At 40.6% G+C, this 26,313-nt stretch overlaps 1 protein-coding gene across 4 annotated transcripts in view; it reads left to right on the top strand.

The window, feature by feature from the left end:
• Positions 1–26,313, top strand: part of rfc3 (replication factor C (activator 1) 3) — a 43,777-nt gene that overhangs the window by 11,228 nt on the left and 6,236 nt on the right. For 2 of the 4 annotated variants that reach the window (XM_041198554.1, XM_041198551.1), the window contains 6 exons: positions 1,551–1,688; positions 9,321–9,388; positions 15,713–15,810; positions 17,853–18,034; positions 21,073–21,209; positions 21,673–21,771. In XM_041198554.1, the coding sequence (XP_041054488.1) occupies positions 1,620–1,688; positions 9,321–9,388; positions 15,713–15,810; positions 17,853–18,034; positions 21,073–21,209; positions 21,673–21,771 (653 nt within the window). In that variant the 5' untranslated portion in view covers positions 1,551–1,619. Of the gene's footprint in view, positions 1–1,156; positions 1,307–1,550; positions 1,689–9,320; positions 9,389–15,712; positions 15,811–17,852; positions 18,035–21,072; positions 21,210–21,672; positions 21,772–26,313 lie in introns of all 4 variants that reach the window. The other 2 variants (XM_041198552.1, XM_041198553.1) reach the window with 2 other exon arrangements.

The following is a 26,313-nucleotide window of genomic DNA, read 5'->3' as shown; positions in this document are numbered from 1 at the left end:
AGAAATTTGGCCATGCTATCATAACAGTTTTGCAATTTGTATTTATTACAAAAGATTTATGCACTGAATTCTGAAGTAATAAGCCCACCAACACCTTTAGTGATTTTAAAAATTAAATTAAAACATGCATTAACAAAATAAATTAATTTAACACATACATAAGATTACAGTTACTTGATATTATAACAAATCCCAAAATTCCTAGTTAACCTGACTCCCAACTACTCACCCACTTTAAGACAACAGTCCAAAATAGATTTTAAATTGAAATAAGCAATCCAGCAAGATTACCACAGCACCCACTCGGCAATGGAATTCCAAAGGCTTTTAACACAACTTCATTTACTGGACACAGTCGACTTCTGCAAATGTGGCTAGAGGCTTTTCCCCAAGGCTGCTTTGCACAGTGTACCTTTCAAGATGTTACCCGGCCACACCCTCATAACCTTTCATCCTTCTTTCATATATGTTTCCCTTTCTTTAACATGTAAAATCCCAATGTACTGCATGTCTTCAGAAATTTACCTTTCCCGTAATATAAAAATCTTTCGTGTTGTCGGTATGGCCTCTTTCCTTTTGGGGGAAAAATACACATCATAACCTTGCCCTATTTATCTTGTTAGTTGTAAACATCCTACAACTATCCCTTTTGAAAATCAAGCAACTCCCCACTTCTCTTTTTTAAAAAAAATGCAAATTTCATTCACATCTCATCTGTGGAACCCTCATCCTTGCTTGTCCATCTCCAATTCAAAAGTCTGCTTTATACCTAAATTCTTGATGATTTCAACCTTGCAATTTATCTGGCTCTAATTCAATTAAATCAGTCTCATAGACAGAACCATCCATACTCACAACCATAAACCTATCTTACAATATCCCACAGTACTAGTATGAAAAATATGATAGTTTTGTAATAATTGGCAATGACTTGAGTGAAACATGGGTAAGATAATTAGTTTGTTTAAACATTCAACATTAAAATGCCTCTGCCCAATAGTCTATTTTCTTTGAATCTCATTCCTATCTTCCAATGTGTTGACCATCTTTGTTATTTTGGTGTAATTCTCAAGTTTGTGAGATAAACAAAGAACTTGCAATTTATAGTATGTTTCGCAGCCTCAGGACCTCCCCAAATGTTTTGTTCCCAATGCAGGACGGTCATAATGGTGCCAAAACAGAAGTGGAAGCAAAATTGATGGCAACTTTAAAAAGGAAGTGGGCAAATATTTGCTAAAGTATAACTTGAAAGGTTTCGGGGTAAGGGCAGATGGATGTGACTAAAAATAGAGTGCTCTCAGAGCAGGTATGATAGGGTAACTTGCTTCATTCTCTGCTGAAAAAATGATTTTATTGTATTCCTAACCATCATTCATTACTGCCACCAAAAATTATGATTTTTTTGACTCGCTCTTTGTGGGACTTAATCTGCACAAATTGGCTGCCACTTTAGTTTATAACAGTGATTTCAAAAAATACTGATCAAAATACTACCTATATTTATCAAATAAAACTCTGGTTGGTTATGACCTTTGCTTTGTTCGTACCAGGTTCAATGTGGTGATTTCCCTCACTTGCTGGTGTATGGACCTTCAGGCTCCGGAAAGAAGACGAGGATAATGTGTTTGCTTCGTGAGCTTTATGGTGCAGGAATAGAGAAGCTAAGGATTGAACATCAAACAGTAACAGTAAGGAATTGGTTTGTGTGCTTAAAAGCATACTTCAGCAAAATGATGCTTTTGAGAACCGAAACACAATTTTCATCATTATCTGGAGTTTAAGGAATTTATCCGATCAGAGACTAACTTTAGTCTCTTGTATGCTTTTTGTGTTTATTGTGTATGTATAATGTTTTTCAGTTTCACTTGTGGTTTTGAGCTATTTAACAAAAAATACTCATCTGGAAGTTGTGAACTTTATGGAAAGTCCCTTGGGAACAATTATTTGTGCAAGTATTGTTACATGATAAAGTAACTGACTTCTATTTTTAGAAAATCAATATGGAGCACTGTACATTGATATCTATTCATCTCTCCCAGCCAGTGTGATTTTAAATTGAATCTAATAGGCAACCAATATGATACCTACTCATAAACCTAATGAGTGGTGTACTTAAAAATAATTGTTTTAAATTCTCCCAATTTGTAATTCTGCACATTATCTTCAGTGATCCCACCTGGCAGATTTCCTGATTCCTTTGGTATGCCTTTAGTCCACAACTTTCAGAATGCCTCCACCTCCCTCCAAATGGTAGAGGAATTTTAGTGTATATTTTATTATTGGGCAATTCAAGTTCAAACTGAATGCGAATGAAGTTTTGTTCCTAATAAATAGGAATGGAGCAGGAAAGTTGAAGTTCCTTTCTCATATCTCCTGACTATATCTAAGCATTACATTAGTGATTTTGAGGCTACCTGCTGATCTGTGTGCCCTTTTGGATTCCTTGCTTTTCTGTATGCCTCTATTTATAAAGCCCAGGATCCCATATTCCTTATTAACTGTTTTCTCAACCTGCCCTGCCACTTTCAGGTCCCTCTGCTCTGGGACCCCTTTTTAGAATTGTACCTTTGTATTAACTTTCCTTGTTTTTCCTACTAAAATGTACTCCTTCACACTTCTCTGAAATAAATTTTAACTGCCATGTGGCTGTTCATTTCAACAGTCCCTTTGAAGTCCATGCCTATCCTCCTCACATTTCACAATACTTTCAAGTTTAGTGATGTATGCAAATTTTGAAATTGTGCCCTTAATATAGATTCAAAATAAAGCAGCAGTCCTAACACTGGACTTGCTATATACCTTCCTCCGGTCTAAAAACCAACCATTCAGCGCTACTGTTTCCAGTTACTCAGTCAAATTTGTTAACGCTGCTGCTACTCCCTTTTATTCCATGGGCTTCAACTTTGCTAACAAGACTAGTGGTAGGCTCTTTGTGTCTGTTCCAGCTGAAAAAGGGCTATCTAGCCTAACTCCACTTTTCAGTTCTGCCTGTAGCCTTGTTGGTTACAACATTTCAAGTGCATACCCAAATATTTTTAAATGTGACTTGGGGTTTCAACCTCTACCACCTATTCAGGCCATGAGTTCCAGACATTCCCACCCTCTGGATAAATAGGTTTCTCCTCAAATTCCTTCTAATCAAATAACAAGGAGTTGACCACAAATCCTTCTTGCAATTCTTTCTCTGCCCTCACCACCCTGCCCTCTACCCCCAAGTTATTAACCACCTCTGCTAAGGGAAATAGGTCTTTCCTATCCGCTCTAGGCCCCTCAATCTTATACACCTCAATTTGATCTCTTATCTCCTGTTCCAAGTAAACAGCCCCTATTTATATATGATTGAATCTCTTGGCTTCAATGGTGCTCTTTTTAATTAAATGTTCTATAGCCCAGAACTTTATTTGCTTAAGGGGTTTTGGTGCTGCTTTTTGTGATTGGCATCTATAATCCATAGAAAGTTCTGATTTTTGTACTACTGAGGCAGTGGAAAGTAAACAATTTGTAGAATGATGAGTGAATGCTTTTTGGGGGAGAGATCTATTATTTTGCTAGGAGACAAGAATGCATTAAGCTTGACCTCCTGTGGGAAGTTGAACTTGCTTTTGTGCCATGTTCTCTACAGTAATAGTGAAATTAGAAATCATGTAGAGTTTTTTGGTGTGAAAATTGAGGCAGCCCTGTATTTCTATAACATTGTGTTGAGAGTTATGTACCACATGTCCACCACACAAATCTATTTGCAACTGCTATTTTATTGAGAAATATTCATGTTCTAAAATCATCTGGGGTCATGAACGTTTTCATGCACTTGGCTTTTATTTTTAAATCAGGCAAAACTTGTGTGTCTGTAAAATATTTTAATTTCAAGACTGCATAATCTTTCCTCTTATTTTAAGAGGTGGGGAGCTAAACCATCTAGTATCTTTATCATCTGCAGTTCATATACATAACTGTTGTGAAAAGGCCGAGATGTTCATTCTGTTTCCTGTTTTTAGGATACAAAAATGGATATAAGACATAACAGTATTATCTTGAATTTGGAAAAACTTATGAAACTTTTTTTTTTTAAAACTCTTCCAAGGAAGTGATTTGAATAGATTGGAAGATATGATAGCATAGTGGTTGTTACTGGGCTATTAATCCAGCTGCCTGAACTAATGATCCAGAGACATGTGTTCCGATCCCACAATGAACAGCCAGGAGGTTGAAATTCAGTCAAACAAATCTGGAATAAAAAGCTAGTCTCGGAAATGGTGGCCATAAATAAGAACATAAGAAGTAGGAGCAGACCATTCAGCCCATCAAGCCTGGATTGCCATTCAGCAAGATTATGGCTGATCTGATTCTGGCCTTAACTTCACTTTCCTGCCTGCCCTCCAGGGTAGCAACTGGATTATTGTAAAAACCCATCTGGTTGAACCTTTAGGTACTATTGAGGCAGTGGAAAGTAAACAATTTGTAGAATGATGAGTGAATGCTTTTTGGGGAAGAGATCTATTATTTTGCTAGGAGACAAGAATGCATTAAGCTTGACCTCCTGTCTGAAGTTGAACTTGCTTTTGTGCCATGTTCTCTACAGTAATAGTGAAATTAGAAATCATGTACAGTTTTTTTGGGTGTGAAAATTTTGCTGTCCTTACCTGGTCTGATCTATAGATGGCTTCAGATCCACAGCAATGCAGTTTATTCTTAACTTCCATCTGAAATGGCCTAGCATGCCACCATTCAGTTTCAGTTCACTGCACAGTAAACAAAACCACATGGACCACCTGTTACTAACCTGGGCACCAAACAGGACAAAGGCACACGCAGCCCAGCCGACCTTGCAAAGTTGTCCTCACTAACATCTGGGGACTTATGCCAAAGAGCTATCCCACAGACAAGCCATAAAACAACCTGAGATAGTCATACTTGCTGAATTATACTCTTCAGTTAGGTCCCAGACTTCTCCATCACTCCAGATGGTGACAGTGGTATGCACAAGTAGCAGCATCATGGCAACAGGTCAAACATGGGCAAGGAAAACTCCTCCTGTTGATTAGCACTTGCCACTCTCCCTCAGCTGATGAACCAGTGTTCCTCCATGTTGAACACCAGTTCAAAGTAGTATTGAGGGGAGCAAGGACATAGAACTCGAGGACATTGAATTCCCCCGCACCCCCAGAGTATGGGGGAATTCAATGTCCATCACCAAAAGTGGCTCAAAAGCCCTGAAGGACATAACAGCCAGATGAGACCTTTTTAGCAAGTGTTGAGAAAACCTACTTGACCTCTTATTTGCTAATCTACCTGTCACAAATGCATTTGCCAGTTGTATAAGCAGATGATCACTGCACTGTCCTTGCATTGAGGACATCCTCCATCATGCTGTGTAGCACTGCCATCATGCCTAGTTTCCAACTGCATCTGGTTGCAATACAGAGCTGAACATCCTAAGGTGCAGCTCACCGCCACCATCTCAAGGGTAATTGGGGGTGGGCAATAAAAATGCTGGCCTAGGCAGTGATGCCCCTGTCCCATGAATGAATAAAATAACATGTATGGTTGAGCTTCTTCAGTGTTGTTGGAGTGACACACTTCCTAGCAAGCAAAGAGCATTCAATCACACTTCTGATATGTGCTTTTTATACATTGGAAGGCTTTTGGGAGTCAGGAGGCTAGATGTCAGCTACAGAGCACCTAGCCTCTGACCTGCTCATGTAGCCACAGTATTTGTGGCTGGTCCAATTAAAGTTTCTGGTCAGTGCTGAGCCCCAGGATGTTGATGATAATGCAATAAAATATCAAGGGAAGGTGGTTAGACTCTGTTGGAAATTATTATTGCCTCGAGCTTATGTGACAAAAATGCCACTTGTCATTTACCAGCCCAGTGTTGTGCAGATCTTGCTGCACGCAGATACAAAGCACTTCTTTATATTAGAAATTGCAAATGGGAAAACAAATGAGCCCCGTGCTATCAATAAGCATCTCCGTTTTTAGCCTTAACGATTAACAAAAAAACAAATCTTTAACGCTTATAGCTGGGGTGTTAATGGGCCCATAGCCTTTGCTGCATCAAGCTCTTGATCATGGAAAGTGAATAAAATTTGTTGAAGACTGTCTTCTTTGGTAGGAAGAGACTGGGACGGTTCACCCACTTGGTGCTTCTGGCTGAAGATGGTTACAACTCTTCAGCCAACCAAGCAGCTTTATTTTACAATTATCTGCTGTGCTCTTCTATCAGTGAGTATGTAGGGGGCGGTGGTGTGTGTCAGCTTCACCTCTTGACTTCTGAGCGGTTCAAATCGCTCCCACTCCCTGGGTTCTAGACCTTGGACTAATTTGGGGGTTGTGACAAAGTGCAGCAGACAACTGGTTTTGGTGCAAGAAAAAAACTGAGTTTATTAAAGTCACAAATGAACTTATAACATTAGGATTACCCTGAGATTATACAGACTTACAAAGTACGCTTAGTTAAGAATGGGGAACACACGACATAACGAGGAAAAATCATGCTACTAATCCCCTAACCCTTGTCCCACCCCCAAAACCTAACTAAATTGAACTAGGAGAGGTCAGGGATCATGCTCACCAACCAGGGTTCCTTGACAGTTTGAAATCCAGCCAGGTAAGCCGGTTGCCATTTTGGGGTATGCTCTTTGTGTCCTCTGCAGCATGCCGTCCCTACGTGGTCCTGGTCTGTGGAATCTGCGAAGGTTCTTTAGTTGGGTGGAGGGCGCGGTTGTGGGTGGTTGATCTTCGTGGAGGGCTGCGGTTGCGGCATTGTCTTCGGTTGAGCCTGCCACCCCGTGCCCCTCACCGTGATGTTGCCTGTGGGCCTGCAAACCTCCAGATCTCCTTCCTCCACTTGGCTTAGCTCCCTGCTTAAACTCTGCAAAACCGCTCACCCTGCTCACTGCCCAAAACTGGTTTCAAAACTGCTCACCCTTCTGTGTCTCCCAAAAACTGCTCACTTCAGATCTCTTGGCTCAGTTATACTTTTTATTTTCGAATTTCTTATCACAATCCAAATCAATCTTAGTTCTGTTTGATTTTGGTGGGCTTCCCCAGGTGATTGTTGTCTTGTTGTTTTTAATGAGCTCACATGATGTTTATCATTGTCTTCCTGCCCCTGTAACTAGTCTTGAACTGAAAGCCATTGTATGTGTGGAGTATTGTTGGGTTCGCATTATTGCATTGATTGTGGTCTTCCTGTCCCCGTAGTTAGTAGCGATTATTTATGCAAGATTTTGATGGGCTTTACTTTCGTGTTGATTGTTTTAAAGAGAAGAATGTGTATTTTGTCTCCTTGTTGTCTGGTTTCAGGTAAAAGTCCAAAAGTCATATCCTTGTTGATATGAAAAATGTGGGAATTTTGAGAACCCTTCGAGTATGGGGGTGACCATGGAGCTATCACCTTCTCCAGCCCCTTCCATTTCCTGTTTAATTGTCCACTCAACCAAGGGGTATGAGTAGGTGGGAAAGTAGTTAAGGCTGACTATCATCCATGATTTTGAATGGTGCAGTAGGCTTGAGGGGCTTGTATTATCATGTCCTTTTTCTTACATTCTTAGGTGATGCATCCACTGTCTCTGCAGCTACCGCTTTTATAAACCCTAGGAGCACGCCATCAGGTCTTGGTGATTTGCCACCACTTAGTTCTATTAATTTCATTTTTATTCTTTATTTATACTGGTTTCTTCTAAGTTCCCCATTCTCATTAGGCACTTGGTTCCCCATTATATCTGGATTATTTTTGTTATCTTCTATGAAGCCAAATAGAAAGTGTGTTTAATGTCTCTGCTATTTCCTTCCCCATTTTGTTTGTCTTTGCTTATAAGGGGCCTACTTTCACTAATTTCCTAGTTACCTACCTAAAGAAACATTTACAATCTCTTATCTTCCATTTTACTAGTCTACTCTCGCTCTCTCTTTTCTTGTCAAATTTCGTGGTTCTCGTTTGCATTCTAAAATTCTCCAATCTCTTTTATTCATTCACAGGATGTGGGCTTCGCTGGCTGGGCCAGCATTTTTTGCCCATCCCTAGTTGCCCTTGAGAAGGTGCTGTTGAGCTGCCACCTTGAACTGCTGCAGCCCATACACCCACAGTGCTATTAGGAAGGGAGTTCCAGGATTTTGACCCAGTGACAGTAAAGGAATGGTAGCATATTTCCAAGTCAGGATGGTGAGTGACTAGGAGGGGAACTTTCCAGGTGGTGGTATCCCCATTTATCTGCTGCCCCTGTCCTTCTAGATGGTAGTGGTTCTGGGCCTGGAAGGTGCTATGGAAGGAGCCTTGGTGAATTTCTGCAGTGCACCTTGTAGATGGTGCACACTGCTGCCATTATGTGTTGGTGGTGGAGAGAGTGAATGGCACCACATCCACAAACAATCAAGCAGGCTGCTTTGTCTTGGATAGTATCGAGCTGCTTGTGTTTATGGGAGCTGCACTCACCCAGGCCATTGGGGAGTATTCCATCACATTCCTGACTTGTGCCTTTTGTAGATGGTGAACAGGCTTTAGGGTGTCAGGAGGTGAGTTACTCCTTGTACGATTCCTAACCTCTGACCTGCTCTTGTAACCACAGTATTTTATATGGCTAGCCCAGTTCAGTTTCTGATCAATGGTAACCCACAGGATGTTGATAGTGGAGGATTCAGTGATGGTAATGTCTTTGAACATCAAGTTGGATTCTCTCATGTTGGAGATGGTCATTGTCTGACACTTCTGTGGTGTGAACGTTACTTGTCACTTGTCAGCCCAAGCCTGGATTTTGTCCCGGTCTTGCTGCATTTGGACATGGACTGTTTCAGTATCTGAGAAGTCGCAAATGGTGTTGAACATTGTGCAATCACCAGCGAACATCCCCACTTCTGACCTTATGCAGGAAGGAAGACCATTGATAAAGCAGCTGAAGACTGTTGGGTCGAGGACACTCTCAACATCAAAGTCATTCCTTGATATTGCATCCAGTTGATGGTCTTGAGGTGGCTGAATTGTTGGATCCCAGATTGTTCTGCAACACCAGGGTGACAGGGTTGGACTCAGACAGGTCACAGCAATGATGCCTTTACAAGGGAAGTAAAGTGCTTCTAGACAGGCATAAAACATGTGAAGGATCCTTTCATGGACTCCAATGGTTCAAGAAGGTGGTTGACCACCACTGCAAGAGCAATTAAGGATGGGCAATGAAAGCTGCCCCTGCCAGCAAAATTAGCACCCCATAAACAAATTAAAAACTTGGTTAAATTAACAGTTGTAGTATTGAAGCCCTAACAAATTAAACTCTGTACAAAACTATTAATATTTAGATTTACTATTTTATTCTCTATCTTTATAGACACCATCCAAAAAGAAACTGGAAATAAGCACAATAGCAAGTAACTATCATCTTGAAGTTAATGCAAGGTAAGTGCTCTCAAAGGATGAGAATTTTGTTCAATAATCTTCAATTTTGAGTGTTAATCTAAAAAGGTGGAGCAGTATTGGCGATTGGAACGCACATTTTTCTTGATTTCAAATGTCAATTGATATATTGTTTCCTGCGCACTCTGGCCATATGGGGCCAATTTTCCAAGGTACCTGAGATGTACCAGTGAAAAGGGTGGAGGCTTCTGCTTTTATGCTCCTCTGATTTTGAGTGTCTCCAGGATGTGCGTGGCATGCACCTGCTTCTCAGTGGTTTCTATGTAAAAGATGCTCGAGTGACATTGGAATGTTTCCTTTGTCACCACTTAGGATCATATGCTGCAACAAGCACAGAAATTGGGCTTTTGAGGTTGTGCCTGGCATTCAAATCAGAAAATCTGAGAAAAGATTAACTTCCAAACAACTATTCCTGTGCAGGGAAAGGCTAATGACCTGCATCTGAAAATGTTAATGGATTTGGGCAAATTTTGTTTTGGGTGCATTCCACCCAACTTATACTCTAGCAGAGAGGGAAAGGGGGGAAAAAAAACTATCAAGTTTTTCTTTGAACGTCATGCTATGGAAGTATGACATTTCCAATATCCCCACACACTATCCTTAAAATCTGACTCATTTATTACTTGTTATTTATTGCTGCAGCAACTTTATTTTTTTTAAATGGCTTACTCTTGCACTTTTATTGGTGATTGTAAAGAAACATAACATTTATACAAAAGCAAAATACTGCAGGTGCTGATAACCTGAAATAAAAACAAAAGTTGCTGCAAATACTCAGCTGGTCTGGCAGTTTAGATGGATGGCTATCAACCTGAAGTATTAACTCTTTCTTTTGCCAAATGTTGCCAAATCTGAGTATTACCCGCATTTTATGTTAGAGACATTTGTCAGTCTTTTGGTCTAGATTTGAATCAATAGTCTGGCGGGTGAAAAGGCACTGAAGAGTACAATATTTCACTTTGCACCTCTAGAATATTATTAGAAAGCAATTTGGCACTGCCTTTATCTTTGGCCATCATGGTGCATGATATTGGTGCTTGGGAAAGGAATGCTTTTTGCTTTTAGTGCTCAGTGTGAATATCCCAGTTCAGTTATGTATAACAGTGCTAGATGCCAAGTATAAGTGTAGAATGGCATCATCATTGTTGAGGAATCAGAATTGTTAGAGCATGTCATAGGCTGAAAATTTTCCTCTTTGATATCCCACTTTACCGAGGGGTGTCTGTGCAACCTGCCATTATGGTTGGCTTTGTGAGAAGTGGAACATTGTAATAATCATTGGTAGCAGCATTCCAGTGGTATGCCATCTAATAAACATAACTCTGCCTCCCTTCTACCTCCCATTTCCCAGGAACTGCACAACCAGTTGTACTTGTATGATTTTTTTTATTTCCCACACCAACCATCCTCAAGACTCATCTGAATAACTTGCATTAATGTTAAATAACAGTTTTGTCTGGGATAAATAGTACAAGGAAATGGGTAAAACTTTCTGACAATTGTTTGGTAGTTCAGAACTTGAATATTACTGAAAAGAGAGATGTGTTGCTGAAGCTTTTCGTCTCTAGGCTCCCCATGATTCTGATTAATTTTTTAAAAAGACAAGGCTTGAGCGTATCCCTCTTGTTTGCAGTAAACAGGCTGCTGGGTACATATGTCATTTCTAGCGAGACTAAATGAGCCATGTTAAGAGCTTGACTGATTGATTAACTTAAAATGGTTGTTAACTGGTGCTATTAAGTGCTGCCCAATCTCAGAATCACATCCAACAGGAGACGTTTTATTTTGTTTTGCAAGTATGGGCTGATAGAGTATAGCCTATGCTCTACCTATTACGAGCAGCCAAAGGAACATATGATTCAATTAACCAATTATTGGAACGTATGGCCTACATACTTGACATTGCATGGAACCAAAATTCATACAGGACATTGCTCAATTGAGTGGTAAGTAGGCAATACATCATCTTTTTGGACTGACAACAGCATCCTGTTCATGGAAAATGCCACTCGTGTCACCACTGCATAGTAGCAGCTTGCTTAACATGTTGTTCAAATTTTTGAGATACTTTGCCTTTCCAGGGTAATTTTAACTAGCCCTGCCTCTTTAGGTCTGAAAGTGGTGACCTTTGGCCTGTTTTACAAGTTTGCGCAAAACACAGTGAACCATACCTAACCTGATCAGATCATTGTCTTGAAAGATAGCTGTGTTTGTTTTCTGCATAGAGCTCATGAGGTGAGTAAATGGCTAGGGCCCTATTTACAAGATTGCTGGTAAGGTCAATCTTATAGTGCATGGTGCTATACAAATCCCAAAGTGTATATTGACTGGTGAAGCTAGGTTTGCAGTATAGTAGTGGAGAAACCATTTGCTAATTTCTCAACTAGCACATCAGGAAAGGGAGTGTGTTAGACAGCTCCATCTCAAAAGTGAATGGGAGCATAGGATGGAGTGCAATAAGTGTGTAATGAAGTCCTTATATACTGCAGATGCAAATATAATACATTATCATCTACCTAGCAAAAATATGCATGGGCTAGGAAGTTGGGGCTCATTCCATCAAAAACACATTTCTTGTGGAAACTGATAAAAATGTTATCAAACGCTGGATCTTGGGATCCTATGACTACACCATCTATTTGGGCAAGCATGGTGTCATTAAAACTGAACCCAACTGCATGAGTTGCTAAGTTCATATGTTCAATGAATACAGATGCAGAAAATGGCCGTGCATCAAGAGTGTATAACAATGTGGCGCAAATGTTTTTGGTTTCCTTCAGCAACACATTGATAAATAAACTGACAATGTGGAATGAGCGCACATACAAGACATTGCCATCAATATGTAGGTCACACATATAGTCTTGGTGAAGGTGTCCTTCATTGAGTATGTGGAAAAACTGTCTGTAATAATTCATTGACCAACTCATGCTGTACAGAACTGGTCATTGATAAAATAGGGTGTAATGGGCTATCAGTTTTGTGTCTTAGGCAGCCCATATCTATGTGTATGTAGTGAGTTATGATGAATCTCATCATATCTGCCGCATGGCAACTTGTTACTCTTGCATAAGTTTTTGTAGCTTGCTTTCAAGTAAGGCTTTGTGATCATGCTTGGTGGTAGATCCAATAGATATGAATTAAGAACATTGTGCATTTTGTCAACATAATAGTTCTTGTTTAGAATGACTACTCTGGTTCCTTTGTCAGGCTTGCAAATGTGTGATTAAAAACAAAAAAACTGCAGATGCTGGAAATCCAAAACAAAAACAGAATTACCTGGAAAAACTCAGCAGGTCTGGCAGCATCATTTGGACTCACTCAAGTTCTGTCGAAGGTTCATGAGGACTCGAAACGTCAACTCTTTTCTTCTCCGCCGATGCTGCCAGACCTGCTGAATTTTTCTAGGTAATTCTGTATTTGTTTTGCAAATGTGTGTGTTTGGATTGGCCCTGAGGCCTCAAAATGCCACTACACATTCCTGCTGCATGTGAAAATCTGCATGTGCTAGATCCACTAGGTTCACTTTCAAGGACTTTGCATTTACATTGGACACTAGTTTGTGGCAGGATAGCTGAGTAGAGGAGTTCAAACTCCGAAGTATCTCCTCCTGTTTTTGAGAGTTGATAATTGTATGCCTAAGGCACAAAAGTGATGGCCCATTACACCCTATTTTATCAAAGACCTGGTTTTGTGCAGCATCAGTTGGCCAAATGGCTGGTTTGAATTACTGCAGTCAATTCTTAGCTTTCCCACATACACAGTGAAGGATTCCTTTGCTAAGACTACATGCAATCTCCATATTGATGGCAACGCCTTGATTGTTCATTCCAGATGGTTAGCTTATTTACAAATTTACTGCTGAAGGAAGCCATTGACATTTGTGCCATGTCACTATACCATGGCGATCTAGATGCACTGCCATTTTCTGAATCTATTCATTAAACTTATAAACTTAGCAACTTGTGCAGTCAAGTTCAGTTTAATGACGCCATGTATGCCTACCTAGATGGTGTAAGCATGGGATCCCCTTGAGGTGATATCCACTTGCAAACATTTGTGGTGTTTTCCACAAGAAATGCATTTTTGATGGAAGGAGCACTAACCTCCTACCCCATGCTATTTCCAATATTTGGATGATATGCACACCTTAAATGCACTGAGCTGGAGTGGTCTAACATGCTGCTTTTCCTTGATGTATAAGTTGAGAGCTCTCTGGTTTCTCCACTACCGTCTATTGCAAGCATACCTTCACCAGTCAGTGTATGGGTTGGGATTCATATGGCTCCACACTAAGATTGGCCTTACTGACAATCTTGTAAATAAGGCCCAAGCCATTTACTCACCTTGTGCCCTATTTCTGCATAGAGCTTGCATCTTGGCACCACATCCACAAACAAACATTCACTCCCTCCACCACCGATGCACAGTAGCAGCAGGAATTCACCAAGGCTCCTTTGACAGCACCTTCCAAACCCACAACCACCGCCATCTAGAAGGACGTGGGCAGCAAATAGACGGGGGTGCCACCACCTGGAAGTTGCCCTCCAGGTCACTCACCTTCCTGAGTTGGAAATATGTTGTCATTCCTTCACTGTCGCTGGGTCAAAATCCTGGAACTCCCTTCCTAACTGTGGGTGTACCTACACCACATGGACTGCAGCGGTTCAAGATGGCAGCTCACCACTGCCACCACCTCGAGGGCAATTGAGGATGGGCAATAAATGCTGGCCTAGCCAGTAAAGCCCACATCTCATCTCATGAATGAATTTTTTTTTAAAAATTAAAGCTATCTTGCACAACGATGGCTATCAGGTCTGATCATTGTTCACTATGTAGTACACAGCTCTCAAAGGGCCAAAGGTCACCACTTTGGACCTGAGAAATGGCCAGTCTACCTCAAATTACCCTGGAAAGGCAAGGTATCTCAAATTTGAACAACACATTAAACAAGTCACTTACACGATGCTACTACTTTGTACTGGTGACGCGAGAGGTATTTTCTACTGATATGATGCTGCTGTCAGTCCAAAAAGACATTCTGCCTACCACACAATTGAGCAACGTTGCTTATGAATTTCAGTGCGTGTGAGATGCCAGATACATGGGATGTACGGCCTAACAATTGGCTGATCAAATTCCTCTGGCTTTTTTTCATAATAGGCAGAGTACAGACCATACTCAACCAGCTCGCTCTTGCAAAACCCAAAACAAACTGTCTACTTTTAGATGTGATTCTGTAATTGGACAACACTTGGTGAACAATCCTGAGTGTGCTGATAGCTACACTAACCATTTTAAGATAACAAGTCGAGCTTGTAACTTGGTTATTTACGCTTTCTAGAAGCAGCATATGTTCATGCCCAGTGACTCATTTTCTGCAAAAGGAATATGTTGAAACCTTGTGCCTTTTTTGGAATTGCGCAGAAGCATGAAGAGCCTGTAGTTCCCCATTGCTTTCTCCACTGCAAAGCCTCAGCCAATCAGAGTTTACTTGCTTACCAATCAGCAGTCTTATTTCCTGTGGTATAAATTGTTGTTTGCTTGACATTTGACTTTTTTTGCTTTTGTCCTAATGATTGCAAGAGAAAAAGCTTCAGCTGCGTGCCTCTTACAGTGACATTCAAAAACTATCTGAACTAGTTTTACATGAGACCCCTAGAGATAGCAAAAGATAAATGTATTTTTGCTATCAATCTGGGCTAATTTTAAACAGCTCCAGAAAAGGCGAGTATTTTGACCTATTTTTCACATTACTTTGTTTTACTTCCTCTACACAGTGACACATATGACACTGAATATTTCTATTATTATATTGGTACTTGACATAACTGATAAGTGAATTGGTACTGCCTTATTATGCATTTTCAGATGTACTTTTTTCAACCAAGTATGTGTATGGCACTCTAGGAAGTTGTTTTATTCTGGTTCTCTAGTAACTAAACTGAGCCTAAGAAAATTAGTCAGAGGTGATGGTGCCTGGTTCGCCATTTGATCTCGTGTTGGTGCTCGGATTATTATGATTTGCATCAAAATTCCTGTGCTGGGAGGAGGAAAATCAGCTGGAATTCCTGTGCCTGTTTGCCATCCAGTGATACTGAATGGATGAGTGAGGGTTGGATCATCTTTGTTATAATGTAACCTTCCTATGTTTACTCATGCCCTCTGTCAAAGCTCATGAGAATAAAGGCTGCTTGGCTGGAATATTGGGAGTATTAGATTTGCTTGGCCTTCTGCATCCTCCAACCAACCGTCGTTTCCAATTTTAAAGCAGATCAGAATTCTAGAATTATATTTCTGTTACAGTGATGCTGGGAACAGTGACAGAGTGGTTATTCAAGAACTGATTAAAACAGTAGCACAGTCTCAACAACTTGAGACAAGTACACAGAGAGACTTCAAAGGTAAGCTACATTATTGAGACTGGAAAAGTAATCTAATTTATGGATTTCACTAATTTAAAAAGTATTGCATACACTTGTTACAATCCTCAGGGAGATCATCAAATCAAAAGAACTGAATTTACTGAACAAGCCCAATGAAAAAGTGGTCAAGATTTCACCTTTTATAACTTGTACTTAAGCAGTCTTACCAAAATAAACATAAATTAAACATGAATTAACAAAGAACTTGTGGTCAATATAAATTGCATATTAAATAGCACATACAATGAAGAGAGATCTCTCAGATGTATCAGATTAGTCCACTCAGCATATATGGCACCAGTTTCAGCCACAATGTCCTTCAAAGCTCTGATCAACTCCAGATTGAATTCCAGCTTTCCGTCACAAATTTAGCTACCGATTCCCATCAGATATCAGCTCCCTCTCAACCCAAGTTCCATGAGTATAGACTTCAACAAAATGGTGCATTTTTCCAGAGCCTCATCAGCTCTGCTCAAGACTGTGTCTTGATGGTGTGGATCTGCCAGTATCGCCTTTTTTATTTAAACTGTCAGGGACAACCCTGTGCATTGTGGCCGGGTTTTAGTCAATCAATTCCTTTTAAAATAACTGAAAAGGCCATAGCAACCTTTTTTCCCTCCATTCCCACTCCCGGATCCAGCCTTCGCATCTTTTTAAAATTGCACCACAACCATCTTCCTTGGGGGCCAGTTTTCACGCTACACCCGGGTAACGTGGGTCTGTTTCGTGCTTTTTTGAGGTTGAAGTCCTGAGAGAATTGGCTGCTGATCACTGCTCACATCTGAAGCCTCACCCAGCAAAATACCCACTTGTTCCAGAATAATTTCACTGGTGTTATCAAGCCCTGGGACAGGGACTGGTACAGGTGGCTGCTGCCTCTGGCCAAGTTTCAGCTGTTTGCACTCCCTGCATGTGCCCCTGTCGCCTCCAGCCGACTGGCATATAGCAACTTCACACACAATTGGCAACAGACACCATCACACTTTTTGTTTTGCTGACTAGAAAATAACATTTCTTAAAGCTAGAATAAAATGCCCTGATTGTGGTTGATCTAACCTCTGCTAATTTGTCACAGTGAAACAGTTTCCATAAAATATGTAAAACCAAAAGAGCTGCCCAACTATTGTATATTGCCCTTTAGTGCTAAGGTATATTTGGCTTCAAAGATGCCATTATATTTTGAACCTAAGTGTCAGCCAAAACTTTGAAATTCAAGCTGGCTTGACCATACCTTGACAAAACATTTGTTCATTTTCACCATAGCCTTAGTGGGGACCATTGTCTTGCTGCTTCTCTGGCTTCAAGCCTCCCTCTGTTCGCGTCTCAAATGTTATCCACCATTAGATTTTCTTTTTCTTGCTTTTCTGTTTTTACCCTCAATTTCTCCTTCAATCATTGTCTGGGATAAGGCTGTCGTTTCTTTGTTTCCAATGCCTGCACTTGGCTATCTTTCTCTAATTAACAATCCTTTGATTCCTGAATTTCTACTCTTGATCTAACTCCTTTTTTTTTGTCTTTCTGCCCATCCAGCTGATTTTGAACATCCTCTGCTATACTCATATTTTCTAGAATGCAACATTCCACACTTGTGACTGTACTAGACATTTTCTTTTCAGTTTCATGCTGATGCTTTTGGACTTCCAGAAGCTACTTAAGCTCATTGGTTGTGCCTCTTGTCATTGTTAATCTAACCTAGATTTTCATTCTTGGATGTAACTTTGTTTACCATTGAGTCAAGGTACTTGAATTAGTCCACTGCCCCTATCTCCGTGCTTCCAATCTTGACTTTGCCATTTAGAGCCATAATGTTGATCTTTGCCTCATTTATGCTCAATTCAAAAGACTCTCTGCCTTTTGACCAGGCCTACCTTAGTCTCTAGCTCTTCCTTTTTATTCTGGTAAAACAGTGCAGCACATTATAATAGTTATCGTAGACTTTGGTGCTCCACATATACAATGTAGGAAAGAAGCTATGCAACTAAACAACTAATGAAATGTTCTAATTTTAATGGTTCTGACAGTTGTGTTGCTGACAGAAGTTGACAGATTAACAAAGGATGCCCAGCATGCACTGAGGAGGACTATGGAAAAGTACATGTCTACTTGCAGATTAATTCTTTGCTGTAACTCGACATCAAAAGTTATTACTCCCATTCGTAGCCGATGTCTTGCAGTGCGAGTCTCTGCACCCAGCATTGAGGAAGTAGGTGTATTTGGTTTAATATAATGCTTAGTTTTAGCTTTTTAGTTAAGTGAATTCTTGAATGTCTTTTTTCTAATTGATTGAAATACATCTCTGGTAATGCATGCTATAATTCATTGCTTACAATGATTTCAACTTTACGTTATCAGAGCTCAGTCTAAGCTTCTGAGTCTCTGACCTGATTTTCTTTTTAATATTTCATCCTGTCTTCTGTAATGTGAATTCTGTGGCCCCAGTCTTCTGATTGAATGAGATCAAGTATTCTTATCTGCCCTTCATGTTGGCAAGAAGAAGTGAGGCTTGTAAATTGAGACAACTAAGATACATTTATAGTACAACTAAAGTCAGTTTTAGTGAGTGACCAAAAAATGATAATGCTCATTAAAAATTTGTTCTGCAATCTTGAGATTTTTTTTGAGAGAGAGAGACATGGAACTGAGTGTTTTCACTTTCATTGCAAGATGGTAAAGAATCAACTGCTTAATTTTTGTTTCCATTGAAATCAGCAGAAACAAAAACATCAGGCAGTGTATAATCAATCTCTCTCCCTCCCCGCTCTCTCCCTCTTCCCCCTCCCCCCACTCTCTCCCCCCACCTTCTCTTTTCCAATGTAACCCCATTTTTAATCATTTGAAAATTAAAGTACCCAGCATGCCAATTAAAAAAAATGCAATAAAGCAACATGGTAATATTCAGTATATAATTAAGTACACATTATGGAGCAACATGTATCACGTGAACATGAGAAACTTAAGTTTTTTTTTGAAGCCCTCAGTATATTCATGTAGGTTTCAGCCAAGGTTCTCCATATTCCCTGGTGACAGAAGACCGTGATACCCTCTTTTTCCCAGTCTCTTTCCCGCCTCCTGCCCCTCCACAAAACACACACACTGTAATCAATTCCCGCACTGCACAGGGGTTTACGCTCTCATCCCCTCTTCCCTACCTCCTTTCCCCCACAAAAACACAGCAGTCCCTTCTCCCAGCTTCCTCCCACCCTTTACTCGGCTGCCTTTCTCTTCTTGGCGCCCCGTCCCCCTCACTTGCTCTCAGCCCCTTTTGCCACCCCCACTTCCCCTTTCGGATTGGTGTCTGTGCAGCAGAGTTGCATTCCTGGGATGAGGAATCTGTACAACAGAGACAGGAGCAGAAATACAATAAAGTTTGAAGCTGCCACCTACCTCCCTGGCTCCATTTGGTTTACCTGCACTTTGGATGCTGTTATTGTTTGTCAAGGTGATTCTCAAACATTCTGAGCCCACTATAACTCATTGTTAAAAGTGCTCTATGACATTAAAGAACACTTGGGCTCACCATCAGCCCCTTGTCATATAGTGGCAACAAGTGGCGGGGGGGTCCAGAGCTGTCCCATCAGAGCCTCTGGACCTGGTCATCTCCTCTCCACATTTGGCATAGCTTGCAACCCCAAATGTGACCCCCATCCCTGCCATTGTGACCTACAGTTTGGGAACCCCTGAATTATAGAAACTAGAACTCTTTTCTTTAGAACAGACAATGTTTACAGGCATCTGATGTGTTCTGAGTTAAGAATTTTTGGCAAGGCAGATGGGGGGACAAAAACTTTCCTCTTATCAAACAGCCAGTAACTAGAGAATATGTATTCTTGTCCTGAGGTTTCGTAAGATGCTACATAAAAGTTTATTTGGGGTTTTGGGGGGAGAAAAATCACAATGAATCTAATATATCTACAAGGCAGAAGTTAAGAGTGTGATGGAATACTCTCCTTGCCTGAATGAATGTGGCCTCCAACACAAGAAACTGGACACCTAGAATTGAGTGGCACTCCATCCACCACCTTTAACACTCATTCCATCCCTCCAAAATTGACACACAGTGGCAACAGTGTGTACCATCTACAAGATGCACTGCAGCAACTCACCAAGGCTCTGACAACACATTCCAAACCCATGACCTCCACCATCCAGAAGGGCAAGGGCAGCAGATGTATGGGAACGCCACCACCTGCAAGTTCCCCTCCTAGTCACGCATCATTTGAACTATGTTGCCGTTCCTTCACTCCCTGGATCAAAATCCTGGAACTCCCTTTCTAACAGCAATGGGTGTACCTACAGCACATGGACTGCAACAGTTAAAAAAGGTGGCCCACCATAATCTTCAAGGGGATGGGGGTGGTATAGTGGTAATGTCACAGGACTAGTGATCCAGAGGCTCAGTCTAATGATCTAGGGATATGAGTTCAAATCCCATCATGGCAGCTGGTGGAATTTAAATTTAATTATTAAAAATCTGGAATATAAAGCTCATCTCCACATTAGTGGCCATGAAACTATAATTAATTGTTGTAAAAAACCCATCTGGTTTACGAATATACTTTAGGGGAGGAAATCTGCCATCATGGCCTACATGTGAATCCAGATCCACAGCAATGTGGATCTCAAATAGCCTAGCAAACCACCTAGTTCAAGGAAAATTGGGGACGAGCAATGGACTTGCTAACAATGCCCACATCCCATGAAAGAAATAATTTTTTAAAAAATTAGAGATGGGCAATAAATGCTGACCTAGCCAGTGACACCCCCATTCCATGAAAGAATAAAAGAATATATAATATTTAATGGTTTCACACAATAATGGAAATTCTAAAGCATCAGTAAAAATCCTGGTTTGCTATGTACTAGGAGGGAACTTGAATTATTCAGTTGCTCTAATGTTATCACTTAATGGCAGAAACATCCCTGTTATCAAACAGCAAAACAACTGACTTGCCATGCCATTGCAATCTTCAAAAATAAGACTTTACCAAAGATAGGTAACCATTGTCAATGCCCCTTGTATCTTCCCTTTAAAAGCATTCTCCTTAAATACTTCAAATTTAGTTATATTTCTGACAATTTGACCACTTAATAACAGCACTCGGTGACTGAAGTGGCATCCGAATGAAATTTTAGGAAAATTGTAGCCTGAATAATGAAATCACAGTATTTTCTGCAGCACAAAGTATTCTGTGAATTTAAGGCATTGAGAAAGAGTGACATTTGGAGTTTGTCTGTTCCCAGATTTGCCATGTGCTAAGTGGAGTATGCAAGAAAGAAGGTCTCTTACTTCCTCAAGAACTGGCCAAGAAAATTGCAGAAAAATCCAATCGCAACCTTAGAAAAGCACTGCTTATGTGTGAAGCCTGCAGGGTTCAACAGTAAGTAACAGATGAGAGTGGTGTTTTTTTTTAAATATATATCTAATTCATTCTTTGGTTATGGGCATCATTGGCAACACCAGCATTTTTTATTGTTTGTTCCTAATTCCCCTTGATGATTTATTTATTTAACTGAATTCAAATTCTCAAACTAATATGGTGGAATTTGAACTCCTGTTCTCTGGATTGTCTATGCCTGGTTTACTTGTCTGGTAATGTAACTTCTATGCCAGCATGCCCTTCAGGCTGTACTTTGCAAATTCATGCACATTGAACTTTCACAATCTTCATGAGTTTAAGAAGTAATTTGAAAATGTACAACATTTAAAATAAAATTGAAAATGCTCAAATTTCTACCATTTCCAGCTACTGGTCATTTGATCCTAAAAAATAGAAAGGAACTATGTGGCAAGAATATCTAGATTGCCTTGGTTTTTCTTGACTTCTTGACTTTGCTCTTTAGATATCCATTTTCAGCAGATCAAGATATTCCTGAGACCGACTGGGAAATATACCTCCGCGAAACTGCTAATGCTATTGTCAGCCAGCAAACGCCACAAAGGTAAACCCCATGGAATTTTGTTTTCCTGCTACCAAAAGTGGAAGGATATATGCTTGCATTTTAGCCTGCAATCTATTGGATGAGTTACGTGGAACTGAATTTTCCCACAATGGAAATTGCTTCCTCTCCCGGATCTTATTTCAAAGTTGTGATTGAGCTAATGGTTGACTATTCATTCTGAGGCTCAATTTGGTATTTAAACTTTCTTTTCTTCTCGGGAAAAGTTTCACTTGCTCTTAGCTGGGCCTCTAAAGCCAGCACTTGGAGCACTACATACAATGAGACAAATTAGGCAGAAATCATTCGCTCCATGCACCAGCTGATATGGGGGTGTCACAAAGAACCTACTGTACAAGGGTAGCAGTGAAAATGAGTAAATGTAAAGGGGTGGGGAAGACGGTCTAAGGTAGTCAATTGAGAAATTTGGGAGTCAGTGAGCAGAATTGGGTTTTAAGGAGAATTTTTTTTAAAAATGGAATTCTTAACGAACGAGAGCAATGTTGAGGCAAAGGTGGGGATGCAGTAGAGGCTGGAGTGAGAGCAGGTGAGGTGGTAGATCTAGAAGATTGAAGCTATACACAGTAAATACTAACTAATAGAAGACAGAGCTGGGATAAGGGTGGCATTTTCAGGATGGCAACCTGTAACTAGCGGAGTGCCACAGGGATCAATGCTGGGGCCACAATTATTTTACAATATATATATTAATGATTTGGATGAGGGAAATGAATGTACTATCACCAAGTTTGCAGATGACACAAAAATAGATAGGAAGGCAAGTAGTGAGGATGACAGTCTACAGAGGGATATAGACAGGTTAAGTGAGTGGGCGAAAACTCAGCAGATGGAATATAATGTGGGAAAGTTTGAGGGTATGCACTATGGTAGGAAGAATAGAAGAGCTGAATATTTAAATGGAGAAAGAGTTCAGAAAGCTGTAGCACAGAGGGATTTGGGGATCCCAAAATGCTAGCATACGAGTTCATCAGGTAATAGGGATGGCAAATGGAATGTTGGCCTTTATTTCAAAGGGAATGGAGTATAAAAATAGGGAAGTCTTGCTAAAACTATACAAGACACTAGTTAGACTACACCTAGAACACTGAAAAGTTTTGGTCCTCTTATCTAAGAAAAGATGTACTGACGTTGGAGGCAGTCAAGAGAAGGCTCACTAGGTTGATCCTGGGGATGGAGGGATTTTCTTATGACGAGTGGTTGACTTGGTTGGACCTATACTTATTAGAATATAGAAGAATGTGAGGCGACCTTATTGAAACATAAAAGATTCTTAGGGGGCTTGACAGAGTAGATACTGAGAAGTTGTTTTCCCTTGTGGGAGAGTCTAAGACCAGAGGGCATAATCTTAAGAGTAAGGAGTCACCCATTTAAGAAGAGATGAGGAGGAATTTCTTCTCAGGGTAGTTGATTTGTCATTCTTTACCATGGAGTACTGTAGAGGCCAAGTCGTTAAGCGTACTCAAGGCTGAGAGATTTTTAATCAGTGAAGGAATCAAAGGTTATAGGGAAAAGGCAAGAAAGTTGAGTTGAGGGTTATCAGGTCAGCCATGATCTCATTGAATGACGGAGCAGACTCAATGGGCCGAATGGCCTACTTCTGCCCCTATGTCTTTATAGTCTAAACCTATTTTCTTAAATTTTTGTTTGCCTTAAAGCAATACAGTTATAATGTAGAGTTCCACAGTTGAGGTCTGGAGAAAGATTAAATAGGATAATGTGCAATAAGTATTGATTTCATTGAAACAATCACTTGGAGCTCGAAAAACGGGTGGCATGGCAAATTTGGAATCTGCAAATTGAACAAACTTTTTCTGGTCCCTCTCTAGGAGTGTCTGGGAAATGCTAGAAGGCCACTCCCATATTCAGGAGCAAAATTCAATGGAATTCAAATAGGAATGAAACAGATGTAAGCTGCCACAAGGTCAAGTGGCATTGTTAGGCCTGAAATATTAATAGGCTAAGAAGGAGCATAGGTATAACCAGCCCACAATGAAAGGTAGTTTTTGCTTAGAATTATAAGAGACATGAAGAAACTGTCTTTGAAGAGTTCAGAAAATTGCTGCATTTAAAGAGAATTGAGACCATCAGCTATTACACTGCAAAGGATCAGTCGGCTATGAGCCCCTAATTTGTCTGCTACCAGTTTGCCTAATTGCAAGCTTTATCTTTATTCCTTGAACCTGGATGCTTATTTATGCTTCAACTGGTCCCCACCATGTCAGTAAAAAAAACTCCTCTTTTAACAATACCTGCTCCTTTCTTCCCTTTAGTCAATTCGTATCTATAGGAGTTTTACATTTAATTCCTATTTTCAATTCCATGAGCAGTCTTCATGGGAAATTTATCAATGATTTTCTTTGAGATCTAAGCACCACAGAATACTGTTTTCTAATGTCCTTGTGGTATGTAACTTCAAAAAAATCAAGAAGCTTCATTAAGCAGCACTTCTTCATGTAAAACAATGTCCGACTATTTATTAGATTATTCAAATATAAGCATTCTTTAATTTGCCTGGTGTGATAAATCCTGCTATGTTGCCAGGTACTGATATTAAACTGGGACTGTAGTTTGTCATTTTTTGTGTGCACTGATTTGTTTCCAATCTACTTTCTAATCTCAAGCCTTTGATTTAGAAGATCATGGATTCAAGCCCTGCTCCAGTATTTGAGCATATAACCTAGCCAGATGTTTGAGTACCATTTTTAGGTACAAACTGAGGTCACTTGTCCCCTCAGGTGAATTTCAAAAAATCCCATGGTGGTATTCCAAAAAACAGTGGTAAGCTCCCAAAGCTCACCTTCAGACATCCCCCCTCTGGCAGCCTTCCCTCTCATGAGATGATGGTTTGCACCTTTTTGATCAACTCTTGAATAAACAACGTTGCCTAATGTGGCTTAGAAGATCCATTCCAGTATGGCACTGTTACATTTTGCAGGACAAGACAGTGAGCTGAGAAGGTGCAAGACTGCTGGCCTCTTTTTTTCCCCCCTCTGGGCACTGTTCTTGGCCATCTGAACTTTCCATTTCTTCTCGACTCTTTCAATGCCCCTTCAGACAGTTGACCTCCACAATTCACTGCTATCAGCATCTGTTTCCCAGTTCTGAGTATCAATGTCAGTCACCTTCATCACCTTCTCAATTGCAGTGTCCTTGTAGCAGATGTGTGGGTGCCCAGCAGATTGTGACCCAGTGGCTTCTTCACATACAGAAGGTCTTTGGGTATACGGTTGTCATCCACCCAATGAATGTGGCCGAGCTAGCACAGACATTCATGGCTTAGTATTCCTGTATGCTGATGGAACTAGAATTCTCCAGGGCCTCGGAGTTGGTGCCTCTCCCTCCTATGAGATGCCAAGGATACATCTGGAACAGTGAATATGCAAGCTATTAAGCCATTTCTCTTGCCTACTATTAAGCCTTTTCTCTTGCCTAACTACTATAGAGGAGTGCACTGAGGCCATAGTCTTGGTAGATTCACAGTTTGATGCTCTTGGTTAGCTGCAGTTGTTCCACATTTTCTTCTCAGCCTGGGTATAACTGTAGCTTTTGCATGTTGATTTCAGCATCAAGTGACAGACTACTGGTAATTTTGAAATTGAGCCTCCAGCATCACATTGCCATTGCTGATTTGTGGTGATATGGCAACATCCTGTGCTTATGGTCAATCCAAACTCTACAGGCATGAATGCCTGTCCATTTGCTACTGATGGTGTTTGTTGGTATGGAATGCTGTTGTGACATGTCAGCATGGAGCAAATGAGGATTTGATGCATTTTTTGCCTTGGATCTCAGGAAGGCAAGGCTAAATAGTTTTTCTATTCTGGTATGTAAGTAGACACCTGCTGGAGATGAACTGAAGGATTGTCACAGAAGAATATGCCAGAGTGTCAGCACCATAAAGCAATCCTGTTTGACCCCACTGTGGTTTTTCAGGAGTTCAAGTGTTACCCATCACAACTTGCCTATCATCTTGTCATGGAAAGAGGAGATTACACTGAGCAGAATTTTCTTCAGTTTAAATAGGCTACTTCTGCTTACATGGTCGAATGCCTTGATGAGATCAGTGAAGCCAACGTATAGTGGTGGTCTTTGTTCACTGCATTTCCCTTGCAGTTGCTGTACTCAATCATGTCAACTCTCGATTTTCCAGTTCTGAAACAGCATTGGGATTTGGGATAAATGCATTCTGCCAAGACCTGCAGTCTGACCAGTGCAGTGGGGCCAGTACTTTCCCCACATATGCTTAGCAGTGAGATGCCCTGATAGTTGTCACAATTATTGCAGTCAGCCTTGTTCTTGTACAAGATCACAATCTTCGTGTATCTCACATCCTGAGGCACTGCCCCCTCATGTCACCAGAGGCACCAGTTCGTAGAGATGCAGAAGTGCCGATTTTCTGTGCTTGATGTTCAGATAGTATAGCATCACCTGAAGCTTTGCCAGTGGCAAGCAAGTCAATAACTTTGCTAAGCTCCTCCAATGTGGGTTTGATAGCCAACTCATTCATGGCAGGCAGACCCCCTA

This window comes from Carcharodon carcharias, chromosome 11, assembly GCF_017639515.1.
Source record: "Carcharodon carcharias isolate sCarCar2 chromosome 11, sCarCar2.pri, whole genome shotgun sequence".
NCBI classification, from domain to species: Eukaryota; Metazoa; Chordata; class Chondrichthyes; order Lamniformes; family Lamnidae; genus Carcharodon; species Carcharodon carcharias.
Note: the sequence above shows the minus strand (reverse complement) of the source record. Positions and strands in the feature narration are given on the sequence as shown.